Source organism: Phytophthora parasitica (assembly GCF_000247585.1).
Source record: "Phytophthora parasitica INRA-310 unplaced genomic scaffold supercont2.27, whole genome shotgun sequence".
Lineage (NCBI taxonomy): Eukaryota > Oomycota > Peronosporomycetes > Peronosporales > Peronosporaceae > Phytophthora > Phytophthora nicotianae.
Window position 1 is genome coordinate 152763 of NW_008649013.1, and position 14585 is coordinate 167347.

The following is a 14585-nucleotide window of genomic DNA, read 5'->3' on the forward strand; positions in this document are numbered from 1 at the left end:
TCTCAGCACCGATCCTGGGGCCAATCTTAATGCTGATCTCCTGGTGCACGAGGCCCCAGCGAATGACAAGGCAAGGCGCGTGTTGTTGGGGGGGGATGACAAGGTGCAATGGCAGCGGCAGCACTGGGCAAACGACATGCAGGATGCAGTTGCGCCGCCGATTGGATAGCGGGAAGAAGATCAAGTGGTAAGAGAACGTTGTAAATGTAGCTGAGCTGTCAGACCAGTTATTATAGAATAATTGAACTCGCAAGTCATTTTGCGATGACAGGATTACCCGGTGTATGGGTGCGTGCAGTGTGAATGGGTGGATGCACGTGCTCATCGAAATCGCTAGCGAACTGTATTTACCACATCGAAAAGACTAAACAAACTAGATCATTAAATTCCACCAGCAGATCAGCCTCTGCAGCTACAGACCTACCTTTTGATGACATCAATTCTTTCTTCTTAAATGGAGTTCCTGTCGATTTTCGTGGCCTTGAACGTTGTCTATTCAAAATAGATAGATTCTGGGAAATAAAATAGCTCCTAAAATGGCCAAATAATTAGCCTCATGCACAAATTTTGCTTCTAAACTTATTATTTCAGACTATTTTTTTTAAGAACACCATGGACCCTGCGCCATCTAAGCGAGAGCGCCCAATCTCCGAATCCGACGCCACCCTCAGCGCCGTAAAGCGTATCCGGTTGGACGTAGACGACGAAGTAGATCGTAAACAATGTGCTCAGTTGGGGAGCGACAGTGTGACGTCCCAGGGGCAGCAATGCTTCCCATCTGAAATCCAGGCCCTGCCTCATGTGTTGAAACTCATCGAGACGATGTTACTGACCCCAGATGAGGCCATCACAGAAGTAGCCAAGACGGGACAGTCAGAATGGGCTCAACAGATATTACGGAGGTTCGAGTGCGATACATCCGAGGCTTTCTACCAAGCAGCAATCAGAGGGGATTCTGTTATTACAGAGATACTACTTGACAAATTCCTCCGCTATATGAACGAGCAAGCGATACAGAAGACAGAGCAGGCCATGCAAAGGGCAGCAAAAGCAGCTGCGGAGATCGGACAACTCCAGATCGTGCAGCTCTTGTTTTCAGAGATATACATTTATCGCAGGGCGTTTACTCCAATGATTACCGCTGCTCGAGATATTCTAGATACCGCGGCAGCAAGCGGTTCTCTAGAGGTGGTCAAGTACATGGTCAACCACGCAGTAAGCAGGCAATACATGGATGAGTATAGTATCTTTCCTGAGGGCGATACCCTGACTCGTGCAATAATGGGAGGTCAAATGGAGGTGGTGGACTTCCTGCTCAAGTACAGAGGACTGCGATGGAACCTGCGAAAGGCGTTTCTAGCAGCCATGGACAGAGGAGATAAAGAACTGACTGAGAGGATTTACAACATCTACCCACAGCAATTCCACAACAATAGTTTGTTCGCCTACGTGGCAGCCTCTGGGAATCTGGAAGCTGTGAAGTATCTTTATAATAACGGACACGACGACGAGGAATCTGTTGGAAAAGCCTTGAAGGGAGCAGGTGGATGCAAGACGGGAGTTGAGATATTGAAGTTTTTGCTGGACACTGGTCGGGTTACTCAAAGCGCAATCGATAAAGTCTTTCAAAGGGCTGCTCGACAGGAAAACATGGATGTGGTTACGTTAGTGTACAACACGAAGCTAGTGTCCCAGCAAGGGATCAACAGGGCGTTTGCTACGGTGAAGAACGTTGCTGCTATGAGACTGATGTATGATAACGAGAAGATCTCGGAAAGATCTCTCCTGCGCGCTTTCAAGCTAAGCACGAGTCGCAACGGAGTCCATACCGTCGAAATATTGAAGTTCTTGTTCAAGGAAAAGTGTATTTCCTCGGATCTGATTAGCAATGCGTTCGTGGCTGCTGTGAGGAATCAACAGACGGAACTCGTCCACATATTGCGCGATGATACTCGCGTCACAGATCAAGCTTTGAGTAGCGCTTTTGGGATTGCAGCGATCAGAGACGATACGGCACTTGTAAAACTCTTGTACGACTACCAGCGTGTTTCTCATGGCAGTTTGCTTAAAGCGTTCAGAGAAGCTACTCGCCATGGACGCTTGGAAATGGCAAAAGTAATTGTGGCATTTCTCTTCGATGAGCAGCATGTTCCACTGGTGTTTAAACACAGAGCTTTTGTACTTGCGGTTCGGCTCGGGTTCAAGCCAGTGGTTCTGCTTTTGTGTGAACGTAAAACGGATGGATAGCCTATGGAAGTGCTGACAGAAGCGCTCGATGTTGCAGCAGGTAATCGCAAAGTCGTCAACCTGCTTCGCAAGATAATCTGCGATATGGTGCTCGCAGAACAACATTAAAAATGAGAGCTCCGAGAGAACTGAGGAGTACAAACATTTAGCTTGACGAGTTTTCTTTTGCACTCGCTTTCCTTGGACGTCAATAAAGATATCGACATCTTTGAATCAAGATTCTTTATGATAAAGTGTATGTGATCCGTAGTTCAATGGTCGGACTCAAGGGTTTCAGGCGACCGATGACCATGACAGAATTTCAAGGCATGACAATATCGTCTTGCCCAGCGATAATTGATCGTGGCGGAATGTTAGGAGAATGCAACGTGTTGGTGAGAGTGATTGGCGTGAATTATGAGAAATTGAGCATATTATGAATTACTTTCAAAATTTATCTAAATAACATAAAAGACAAAATTGGAGTTAACATGTGCAACATTTCTCAATTCAGAATCCAGCGAAGAAAAAGAAGCTGACATGATCTTAAGTGAAGATCTCTGGTTTTATTATTTGTATTCGTTCTGCTCGCAGCGTTGTACCGAACTTACGGTTTAGTGATGAATGTCAGTTTATTGCAAATTGGATCTTCAATCCAGTTATACATTTATTCATTTGTTTGAAAATCAATACTTACTGTAGCAGTTTCCATATCTTGTCGCTGGGTAACCGTTCAATGGTTGCAAGTTGTTTGCTTGCCAGTGGCCACTGACGCCAGCAGAGATCGGAGTGTATCATTCTGCATATTTGCGCTGCTTTGCGACGGATGGCTGCTTGTAAATTTGATTTATGAGTGAACGTTTGATTAACTGGCCTCTTCAATGCGAACTTACTGAACACTCGCGATCGGTACTAAAGTATGTTTCAATTGTCATAAGTCATGTGGAGAGTAACGTGAATATCTGAACGCAAGGGCAGACACTGCATACAGTCCGACTATCCATGTGTCCTCATGACTGCGATATACGCTGACTCAGCGATAGCCGTTGAGGTCCAGTAGCGAACCAGCGAAATGGTACACGACACTCGAATAGTTGTCAGCGCGTGAAGCACCACCACCCAGCGCGCTAAATCATTCCCAGATTTGCTGCCTGCAGACATCATTCCTTCAATCCATGACGCTCTCCACACGTGTCCGCAACGAACTATTCTCCGTGGGATTGGACGCTAGTTACGCTAGCCTAATACCCATCAAGATACCCCAGACTCGTCCGTTTGGTACTGTCTCCATGAAGAAGAGGATCCATCAGGAGCCCTCAGCAATCACGAACGAAGCCACGCCAAAAGGAGATCACGGCCTAAAAAAACCACCACGCCACGGCCAGCCATGGACGACCGAAGAGCACGAATTATTTCTTCGAGCTCTGGAGATTTTTCCATCGGGGCCGTGGAAAGATGTGGCATCTTTTGTCGGTACGCGCACCACTCGTCAGGTCATGACGCACGCTCAAAAGTACCGAGAAAAGATTAAACGTCGTCGCCGTGGGTTGTTGTCACCGAGAACCAAGAGTATTCCACACTCAGAAAACTATCGTGATCTCGCAGTCATCACTACCCCTGAAGCGCATGAGCCTAGATCACCAGAAACTACGGGCACTTCTCCAACCGCCGTCGATAGGCACTCAACTGTGGCCGCGGAGCCGCAACAGAATGACTGGTTCGATCGGGTTTGTATGGAAGATATAGACGCTGCCTTCAGATATTTTCAAGAGCTCAACGATCCATTACTATTCCCCGAGGTAATTGATGTGGACTTTTCTCTGGATTTCAAAACCAACGGTGGTCGCGGCAATTGCAGTGCTGGAACCTTTGATGTCGTGCCTTCCGACAGTTAATGAAGCAACCCGAGAACTACACAATCATCAGCCACGAATCGGAACACCAATTTACCTTGACGACTTAATGTGAGCTGTCAGTACCGTTAAACAGTTAAGTGATTAAGAAAACTATCTGTATAACCCAGCGATTCGAGTCAACCCGAGTTCTCACGGAAACGAGAGAGCAATAAGACGTATTTGTCTTTTAGAATCATTCTTAAGTTAAGGGAGATTGATGGTAGCATCTGACGAAAAAGTTAGCCGTCAAAAGCACAAACCCATTATGTGTTAGAATTCTCGGTTTTGACAAATGTTTGAAGTTATCAAGAAAGTATGATTTCCGATTTACATGTACACGTAACTCGTCGACATCATATCGGATAGTAGCGCCAGTGCATGAGCTTTGTGAAACCACGTTGGAATTTGTGATCTTTGAAGTGGACACGGCAATACTTTGTTTGCTTTTCGACAGGCTCTGGAAGAGTTGAATGTGCTAGAAAACTGTTGATACAAGTAAGAGGATCACCACTTTGTTGGGAACTTCCGGATTTAGAGAGTCGTACACATGTACTGTATGGCACAAGATTATTCTTTGGGAGGTGTCTAGTACGGAATCGCCGAGAAAACAGGAACAGCACATGTGATGCGAGATCGTCACCTTCGAGATGCTAACATATCCGCAACACCATGTTTGATTATGACTAAGTGTGCTGGTTACATTCCATGAATAAAGATTCTGTAGCCGCGAAGATAACTACTTCGTCCATGTCGCTGCCGGTAATTTCAACTTGGAGTACAGTTGAATCATCAGAATCAACAAAATTAACAATAGAAAGGCATTTGGGTGTCGGTCAAATCAAATTGTTTCATGAAAACTCTTTTATCGCGCCGTAGAAAGCTTGCTGCGACTTGCCCACGATGGTACTAAACTCTCAAACTGTGATCTTTTAACGGCAAAATAAATAATAAGACCCCACGGGTGCAATCTTTACCTTCATTGGGAAGCAAACACAGCCATTTAGTTCGTTGTACGAACACAATTGGTTTTCTCTACGTTCGTAATGAACCTATGGGTGCCGCGAACCGCGAAGCAACTCTAGTTTCTGAGCTTCACGTTGGCACCAACCGCAGCACTTCACGTAACGTGCAAAGTAAAAGAGTTAACTTCAAGTATCCATTGTGAGAAACGATAGTGCCGAGCGCATCCGTTCGTAGTCGGAACTTCGGACGTGATTCAGTCAAACCAGGCATCAAGTTGATGCCACTCCGCAGATTACAGTGGTATTGCGTCCCAGTCTGTTTCTCCTAGATGATTAGCATCAGATGGCTGCACCTTGAAGTGGAGCTGCACACTGCGGCGGCAAGCTGCTGGCAGCTGTGACCGGGGTGGCACTGGGTCAGAGCAGTGATATCCTAGGGCATAGCAATGTCCGTCGTGCTCCATGACGTTTCTCCGCTGCCGAAGTGCAACCCGAAGCTTGAATCCTCATCACCACATCTTGGTGGCGTCTTGCTGTCCGAGCCTCATTCACTTCTCAATTCGCCTCGTCCTGCACAGCTCAACCAAGTCCAAGGATGTCGGCACTGCTCCGTTTCGCACTGCTGCTACTCACGGTGGCGTTGTCGCCCTCGCTGACACAAGCTACCAATAAATACCCAATCATCCTGGTCAACGGGTTCTCGGGTTGGGGTCGTGACGAGCTATTGGGCTTCCGGTACTGGGGAGGAATCCAGGGTGACTTCCAGAATGAACTCACGGCTCAAGGGTACACGGTCTACACTGCTGCGGTTGGCCCGTTCGCCAGCAACTGGGATCGTGCCTGTGAGCTCTACGCTATTATCAAAGGCGGGCAAGTAGACTACGGCCTGAAACACTCGGCAACGCATAACCATCTCCGCTACGGACGTAACTACACGGGGTTGTATCCTCAATGGGGTACGACCAACTCGGACGGCTCCATCAATAAGGTCCACCTCATAGGGCACAGTATGGGCGGCCAGACTGTCCGAATGCTTGCACAATTGCTAGCGCACGGTACGACCGGCGCTCCAATCCAGGAAGACCCGTCGTCTCATGCTCTGTTTAAAGGAGGAAAGAACTGGGTACACTCCATCACGACCATTTCGACACCCAACCAGGGCACCACCTTGGGCGACGGCTTCTCTACTATCGGAGACTCTGTCAAAGATCTACTAGCTGGTGTATTAAGTGTCGTGGGCATCCTCGGAGACAGCACCAAGATGGTATATGACGCTAAGCTGGACCAGTGGGGCATCACACCCAAACAATCCGGTGAGTCGGTTCAAACGTATCTTGACCGCGTATTCTCCAGTAGGATCTTTGATCCGAGTTTCAAAGACGTTTGTCTATGGAGTTTATCCACTGGTGGTGCCAAGGAGGAGGCGACGTGGGTGAAGACACTTAGTGATGTGTACTACTATAGCTACGCCACAGTCGACACGTTCAACACGCGGGACCTACTGCTACGCAAGATTTCGATGCCTAATCTCTTGACTATGCTACTTCCGTTGGACCCACTCGCTGTCTTCATTGGAGGACGGTATGCACCTGATAAACTCAAGCTCTCCACCGACTGGCAGCCTAACGACGGCGTTGTCCCTACGTTCTCTATGGGATCCGACGGAGTGGGGGCCGCCGTGACGTTCGCAGGAGCGTCTCAGCTCGGTAAATGGAACAAGATGCCGCAGTTGAATCGACTGGATCATCTCGCTGTTGTGGGTATTACGCTGCACACGCAGGTGCTGGATTTATACGAGGGTCATGCGGCTCTTCTGTATGCTCTACCTGCTAGTTCGAGCTCTCGTCGACTGGCAGACTCTCCTGTTGCAGTAGCGAAACTAGATACCGCTATTGTGGAGTTGACAGCAGCTACGACGAGTGTAGAGACCAAGAGTGATCTGGAGGCGCTGTGCCAAAGTCCTAAGAACTCGTACGCACAGAGCTACTGCACTAAAATGCTCGAGGCCGCACCCACGCGTCGTCTACGAGGATAGGAGGCAGTGTCACGGCGCTGGAGTACTGCAAATTTTGCATTGTAGTGTGCATGAAACAAACAAATTGAACAAACGTGGTATTGACTTGGATCATGATCATGTTGAAGATGCCACGGATGCCACAAAATAATGGTTTGGATCTCTGGTCCAGAGTCTGGAACATATAAGTTGAAGCAGGAGGAGGAGTCAGACCAGTATTCAGAGCTACATGTAGCTTGAAAAAGGAGTCAGTACATGCAGTGAGGTTAGCGCTGTTTGCGATGTGAGCAAAGCTAACCAAGAAGGACGAGTTCATGTTTGTTTTTGCTTCTAGGTGAAGTTTTGTCAAAAGGCTAAATGCAAGTATGTATTAGCTCGCAATTTGAAGTGGATGGTGATCAGCCACGGTCCGGCATTCAGTCAGCAACCTTGCCCGCGGGAAGGCTCAGCAATCGTCTTGCTCAGGACAAGTTGCTGTGGCAACAAGTCGCGTACTCTGCGTATTATAGCCATGGATATTGTCAATTAGTTTTAACAGAAGTAGCGTCGTTCATGGTCTGAGAGACGTCGAATGCAAGTGGGCCAACACCGTGGCTGCGATTCGTGCCTGAGGTGGGCAGTTTTTGACACACTGCGTCTGCTATCAGTAGGAACAGATGCCTCGATTTGCTCAATCACCGCAGTGAGCTTTCACTATTGAGTCGCTCGATGTGCTTGCATGTCTTCCCAACCTTTCCCTGTAACGCGGAAAAAGCCACGCAAATGATGCCTTCAGCAGCGGGATTTCATCGATCGTCCATTCTCAAACTTGCTCAGTAGTCGACAAGTTCCATTGCCTTTCCAGGACGATGCAGGCGTTCTTCAGCGTTGCTCTGTTGCTGCTCAACTTCGCGATCACCCAGGCCACCAACTCGTACCCGGTTGTACTGGTGCACGGGTTTGGTGGTTGGGGTCGTGACGAACTGCTCGGATTCAAGTACTGGGGCGGCATCCAAGGCGACATTCAAGAGGAGCTCGAAGCACAGGGCTACACAGTCTACACAGCGTCAATCGGTCCGTTCTCCAGCAACTGGGATCGTGCTTGTGAGCTGTACGCACAGATCAAAGGCGGCGTGACCGACTACGGTGCCGCTCACTCTGCAAATTATGACCATTTACGCTATGGCAAGAACTACACAGGTCTGTACCCAGAGTGGGGCGAGACCAACTCGGACGGGTCGATCAACAAGATCCACCTTATCGGCCACAGTATGGGCGGTCAGACCATCCGAATGCTGGCTCAAATGCTTGAAAAGGGCACAACCGGAGCTCCAGTCGAAGAGAAGAGCTACACGTCACCCTTATTTGAGGGTGGGCACGACTGGATCCACTCCATCACGACTATTTCAACACCAAACCAGGGCACGACGCTGGCTGATGGTTTCTCGGAAATCGGTGATACCATCAAAGATCTGCTAGTGTCGATCATCAACGTACTCGGTATCTTTGGTGACTCAGTGGATCTCCTCTATGACGCCCAGTTAGACCAGTGGGGCATCACAGCTAAGCAGAACGATGAAACGCTACAAGAATACTTCGACCGGGTATTCTCTAGTAGTATCTTCGACCCAAGTTTCAAGGATGTTTCCATCTGGAGTTTGTCGGTAGCAGGAGCTAAGGAGGAGAGCACGTGGGTTGAGACTCTGGACGATGTCTACTACTACAGTTACGCTACCAAGGACACCTTCTCGACGTACAACTGGAAGCTGCAGAAGATCTCGTACCCGAACATCTTGACTATGCTACTGCCACTAGACGTTCTCTCTATCTTCCTTGGAAGTCGCTATGCACCCGATATTCTCAGTTTGACTACTGACTGGCAGCCTAACGATGGCGCTGTCAACACCATTTCCATGAATCAGGACTATGTCGGTGACCTGGTTGAGTTCGACGGCTCGTCGGTGATCGGAAAGTGGAACCAGATGACGCAGCTCACGGGCTTAGACCACTTGGCTGTGACCGGTATCACGCTGCTCTACCAGATCTTTGACATCTATGAGGCTCATGCTGAGCTGCTCTATAGTCTACCAATGGGTTCAAGCTCCTCGCGTCGCCTTGTCGAGGCAAATACCACGGTCGCTGCCAAGCTGGACAGCGCTATTTCATCACTCACAACTGCCGCTGCCAGCATCCAGACCCAAGGAGACCTCGAGGCCCTGTGCGAAAACCCCATCAACACGTACGCCGAGAACTACTGCGCCAATATGCTGAACGCCACACTGGTCAACGATACCATCGCTACGGCTAATGCTACGGTGGAAGTTGCCACGAACACATCCATCAACACAAACGTGAGCTTTACTCGTAGGCTGCGCGGATAAAGCTGCAGCTTAAGATGTGGGAAGCGTATAATTGTTCTATGATGGAATGCGCATGTTTAGTTTCAAAGAAGTTCAATAGAGTAGACCATTTATCATATCCCGGCAGCTTCGAGTAAGCGTCTTTCGCTGACTATATCAACTGTTTAATTCACATGATACGTAGGTGCAATGATCAATGATGTCGATCCGTTAACCTGTTTCGTTGTTACCGCTTCAATCAAGATCTTCTCAAACACAATTTATCGTACTTTGATTCAGAGTAAGGGATAAAGCCGAGATATTGTGACACTGTTGTCGGGGTATTGTTCGACATTCGTGTAGTAATAGCTTCAGTAAAGACTTAGATCAGCCAGATTCTGAATTGAGTATCAGTTTGACAGTGGGTAATACGTAACAACACTGTCTTGGACAACACAAAAACCCATCTCATGGGACACTAAACTTTCTGTAATTCATTCCACTAGGCTCTGTGAATCACGCCACCGCAGCCGCATCCACACTCCACTTTTCCATCGAAGAGTTGTTCACAGATAATTTTGCGAATATAGTGCCCAGCTTCGTCATCAGTTGCTGAGGCCAGTGCCTCCTTCAATAGAGCGAAAGGCAACTTTCCGTCTTCACTCTCATTCAGCACTTTCAGGGCCCATACCAAACGCCGTTTTGCCGCATAAACAAACGCAGTGTGTCGCATTGCTTGTGGCACGTGGGGTTTAATACACAAATACTGCACAAGACGCTGTAGTATGTCAGGAGAATCGGACTGCTATCTCTGCAAACGCTGAACCTGCTAAAGTCTTGCTACGACTAGAGAGCACAGAAGCGATGAAGCCAAAATCAAGACAACAACATCAAATCGAAAACAAGTCGACAACGTACGAAACTCACTACACTCAAGCTCTTGAAAACTTCTTCGCGATCCAATGGGGAAAACCCAAGCTGGCGGCACTAGACCCACTCAAGCACTTAGCAAAGTCGCAGACGGCGATCCAGTACAATTTCAGCTCTGACCCCGCTTCATTAACTAGCCCAATGCGGAGTTATTTGGAACGGACAGCCGAGCTTCTCAATACAACAGGCACCAACCTCCCTGCAAGTGACAACTCAAAACGAAAGACGAAGTCCATAATGGACCGTCTAAATGCATGTCAAAACAGGCTTCTATAGGGTAAATAAAATCACAAATAGAAGGCCAAATTTCTCTTTCAGTATGTCAGGAGAATCGGAGACTGAAACTTTCGTGAAAGCTGTCAGGATGGTCTCAGGAGATATCCTCTCGACGTCGTACGTGGATTCCATTAGCTTCCGATCGCCATACACTACTGCACCCAGAAAAGCATCGTCTGGCGACAGGCGTTTGTCTTCAGCCAGAAACGTCATGATCTCGGAGTCAGAATGCTTTGCAGCGTAGGCAAAAGCCTCGCCAATGACCTCGGCGGGAATGCAGTCCAGCTTCATCAAATACTTGACGATGTCCATGCGGTTATTGTCCTTGCTTGACTGGTTGATGTAGGTGCGTTTAGCCTTACACGCTTTAGTGAAAGCTGTACTGATTGAGTCATTGGAAATCTGCTCGTTCTCGTACAAAAGCTTGATAAGAGCGGGGCTGTTCGTACTTACGAAGGCTTGGTTGATCGCCAGAGAAGAAGCACGCTTCTTCTCATACAGGAATTCTACAGCTCCTTCCGACTCGACCGCCTTTTCAAAAGCTTTATCGAAGAGTTGTTGTGATATCCGTCCCGTGTCGAGGAAGAACGCCAGCGTTTCAACAGATCCTCTACTAGCTGCAGCAACAAAAGCGTCGCTAAGTAGAGTCACATCGTCCCATCCGTGTTCGTATAAATACTTGACCCCCCGTATGTAGAGGTCATCCCACGCCAACTCAACGAATAAATTGCTTTCCCAATACGAAGTGGTCGGGTATAGCTCGTAAATCCTTTTAATGATGTCCTTGCCTTCCGCATGAACTGCAGCTATTAAGGCAGATTTTAAATTCCAGTGAAAATCTTCGAATACACTGAAGAGGAACTCCACAACGTCGTCATGTTTGTGATAAATGGCAAGTGCAAGTGCGTCGCCCCTCCCCCACCTCATGCAGGCCCATTTGTAGTTTTTGAGGCTCCCATGAGTTATCATAAATTTCACAATGTCCAAGTATCCCTCTGCCGCCGCGTTCTCGAGAGCTGGGGTGAGTTTTCTCAGCAATGCTCCCCGGTTAGGCTTGAACAATAAATCGTCCTCGTCCGACAGTAAAAACTCTATCACTTTCGAATGGCCACCTCTTGCAGCTCTTCTGACGGCTTTGAACACTAATTCAATTGTATCCGGGACCTCATCTTCACAAATGGGATCAATATACGTGTACAAATCTGCCACAACAACCACTTGTCCACTACCAGCAGCAATTAGGAAGGCTTCTTTTATGCCGCATCCCTCGAATCTGTGTATGATGTCACGCAGCCATCTCGATTGACCAGTTCGTGCGGCTTCGATTGCAGCTTCTTCAGGAGACATGAGCATAGTGTTGATGAGGCTCAAAACGTGTGGTAAGACCATAATTGCGCGTGGAAAAGTGGCGTCCTTTAGTCGTTCGTATTTGGACGAGGACTCGCTCTTGTTTTGCCTCGTGGCGCCATCTTGCGCTTGGTTAGATCTTATCTTTTGCATGGACGCAGCCTCAGTAACTGGTCGTGTTCGGGGAAGAACTGGGCGTCGCCGCCCTCATGCCGACAATTTTTTTTTGTAATTTCTATAAAAATAAATCTTTTCGGCACATTTCTGTTCTGTTATAATTTTTGACAGATATTTACTGGAAACATTATTATGAATTTCAGATTAGACGCAGTCATCCCCAGTTCAACTTGACCGACATGGGAGATTAGACGCCTCGTCTTGACAGCAAGAAGAAGCTTCCGAGCGATGACCACACCACAATAACCAGAGTAGCGCCACTCCGCTTGACCGACATGGGCAAGGAACTGGCAGTTGACCGAGCGCCCGCCATGAAAACGCGCGGGGAGGCCGACGGAATCGTCAAATGCTGCTACCTTGACAAGGAGAACACGGAGAACTACCGTACCAAGCCATCTGAGCGTGTTAAGCCACCGATTCAGCAATGCAATGGAGCTGGGGGCCCTGCGATCGACTACACGAAGCAGAAAGTGACCGACGTACCGATGATTGTTACCGTACCGCCACACCCCGTGGCTGTGGGCTTCAATCAATTGGTTAAGGTGCATGTGTCAAAGGATTACATGAAGTTCAATGCCGCTCACTTCATCGCGTTCAAGGTAAGCTTTTATTTATTTATTTGGGTACCATATTTATGATAAAACCGCCAGAATTTGACAGTTTTGGCTGCATGTGGCAGGGATTCCGTGAGAAGCTGCATGGACACAATTATCGCCTGGCCGTCACAATTACAGGCCAGGTTGGCTCGGATGGATACGTAGTGGACTTTGGAGAAATCAAGAGGATCTCTCGGGTGATCTGCAAGGACTTGAACGAATCTTTTATCGTGCCCATGAAGAGCGATGCACTGAAGGTAAGCGAACATATAACAACGTTGGGGAAAAAAATGTCAGGTTTGATTTGACGAAATTAACTGTTGAGTTGCTTCAGATTTCGTGTGACGGCAAGAATATACAGATTATTACGGAAGACATGGCGGCGTTCAGGTATGAATGTGTTTTTGATTGCATGGCTTATCTAACGTCGTTATCCTATCATTCTCTTCCAGTTTCCCGAAGGCTGACTGCTCACTGCTACCTATTGTACACTCGTCAGCAGAGGAGCTCGCCATTCACATCGTAGGTTCTCTAGTGCTTGATTTGGATGGGATCAAGTTAGCTAACGCATTCTCGTTTTATTTTATTTTTTTTTATTTTTGTTGTTGTTTGCTTTAACCAGAGTAACGAACTTGTGGCCGCGTTCACGCTGGATGCTCTCCTAGTAAGCGAAATATCCAGTGAATTATACTTGAACAAATGCTTTAGGACTAACATCGCGGGACTGTTTTTTGTTTTGTTTACGCTTACAGGAGCGCGGTGTGCGGAAGCTGGAGGTATCAATCTCTGAGGCAGACCAGCAGTTCGCATCGTATGAGCGCGTCCTCCTTACGCAAAATATCTAAGAGACCACCAAACAAATGTACTTATACTGGATCAAGTAGTATGTCGAAAATGGAACCAAAAAAAAAAAAACTAGCGTTTAATTTTTTAATTTATTACTTGCAGTGCATGAAATTGAGAATCCAGATTAAACTCATTTTGATTCAAACACGATCTTGTATCAGCTTCAGTGTAAATATCAGCTTCAGTGTAAATATAAAATGCAACACCAAGAGCCTCCTTCAACGTCTCAACCGACAACTCAATTTCTTCACTCATCATGAGCATGCTAAAAAACCACCACGGCGAGCAGCAGTCAATAACGCTTTATGCCTCATCTCTTCTGACACCCTCTCGCCAGCGAACAGATAGTTTATTGCGTCTGGTACCACCTCGATAGAGTCGTAGGTAGCAGCAGATTTCATGAAAGAATTCAAGATCGCCTCGGGGGAAACGCGCTTGGTGTCATACAGCCATCTTATGATGTCACCCTTGGATCTGGCTACAGATTTGTTGTAAGCTTTGTCAATAGACGAGAATCACGACACAAAAAACTCCAGAGCGTCCGTTTCGCTGCTGATAGCAGCACTGATAAAAGCTTTTCCAATCGACTCGGCAGAAATACACTCGTTTTTCAGTAGAAATTTCATAATAGCCGCCTGGCCTGTGGAATAACAGCATGTGGCACGGTCAAACGTGACATTGATTGAGTTTTCAGCGATTACTTCGTTCTCAAACAGAAATTCAGCGACAGATACGTCGGCCGCTTGTTCAAATGCTTTTAGGACAGCTTTTCCAGATGCGAGCTTCTTGTTATACAGGAAAAAAGCAGTGTCTGGGTTTCCATACCCTGAAGAGGAGGCATATTCCAACGCTTTGTCAAAACTGTCCGATGTAATACGCCCATTATTAAGTAAAAATTCTACAGTCCCAGTGTTTCCGAAACAAGCAGCGTCTGTGAATGTTCTGTTGATGAACTCAGTATCATCATGAACCATTGCGATAGAGAAACTCAACAGCAT

At 47.4% G+C, this 14585-nt stretch overlaps 7 protein-coding genes across 9 annotated transcripts; 5 read left to right on the top strand and 2 right to left on the bottom strand.

The window, feature by feature from the left end:
• The first annotated feature begins 594 nt into the window (after positions 1–594).
• On the top strand, positions 595–2712 carry PPTG_11535 (hypothetical protein). The gene has a single exon (XM_008907624.1). It carries the CDS (start codon positions 613–615, stop codon positions 2245–2247), a length of 1635 nt encoding a protein of 544 aa, XP_008905872.1. The 5' UTR covers positions 595–612; the 3' UTR covers positions 2248–2712.
• Positions 2713–3375: 663 nt separating this feature from the next.
• PPTG_11536 (hypothetical protein) lies at positions 3376–4266 on the top strand. The gene has a single exon (XM_008907625.1). The coding sequence runs from the start codon at positions 3402–3404 to the stop codon at positions 4119–4121; it is 720 nt and encodes a 239-aa protein (XP_008905873.1). The 5' UTR covers positions 3376–3401; the 3' UTR covers positions 4122–4266.
• Positions 4267–5577: 1311 nt separating this feature from the next.
• On the top strand, positions 5578–7498 carry PPTG_11537 (hypothetical protein). The gene has a single exon (XM_008907626.1). It carries the CDS (start codon positions 5679–5681, stop codon positions 7116–7118), a length of 1440 nt encoding a protein of 479 aa, XP_008905874.1. The 5' UTR covers positions 5578–5678; the 3' UTR covers positions 7119–7498.
• Positions 7499–7945: 447 nt separating this feature from the next.
• PPTG_11538 (hypothetical protein) lies at positions 7946–9541 on the top strand (the record flags this gene model as incomplete). Its single annotated transcript, XM_008907627.1, has 1 exon — positions 7946–9541. The coding sequence occupies one exon, from the start codon at positions 7946–7948 to the stop codon at positions 9455–9457; it is 1512 nt and encodes a 503-aa protein (XP_008905875.1). The 3' UTR covers positions 9458–9541.
• A 758-nt stretch (positions 9542–10299) lies between these two features.
• PPTG_11539 (hypothetical protein) lies at positions 10300–12235 on the bottom strand. The gene has a single exon (XM_008907628.1). It carries the CDS (start codon positions 12119–12121, stop codon positions 10616–10618), a length of 1506 nt encoding a protein of 501 aa, XP_008905876.1. The 5' UTR covers positions 12122–12235; the 3' UTR covers positions 10300–10615.
• On the top strand, positions 12125–13748 carry PPTG_11540 (hypothetical protein). Of its 3 annotated transcripts, XM_008907629.1 has the most exons (7): positions 12125–12196; positions 12289–12744; positions 12825–12998; positions 13076–13131; positions 13194–13263; positions 13364–13405; positions 13494–13748. In XM_008907629.1, exons 2-7 carry the CDS (start codon positions 12421–12423, stop codon positions 13584–13586), a joined length of 759 nt encoding a protein of 252 aa, XP_008905877.1. In that variant the 5' UTR covers positions 12125–12196; positions 12289–12420; the 3' UTR covers positions 13587–13748. The 3 variants fall into 3 exon arrangements, with proteins under 3 accessions (XP_008905877.1, XP_008905878.1, XP_008905879.1); XM_008907630.1 differs by having other exon boundaries at positions 13076–13263; XM_008907631.1 differs by having other exon boundaries at positions 13076–13405.
• Positions 13749–14102: 354 nt separating this feature from the next.
• PPTG_22950 (hypothetical protein) lies at positions 14103–14561 on the bottom strand (the record flags this gene model as incomplete). Its single annotated transcript, XM_008907632.1, has 1 exon — positions 14103–14561. The coding sequence occupies one exon, from the start codon at positions 14559–14561 to the stop codon at positions 14103–14105; it is 459 nt and encodes a 152-aa protein (XP_008905880.1).
• Between the last annotated feature and the right edge of the window lie 24 nt (positions 14562–14585).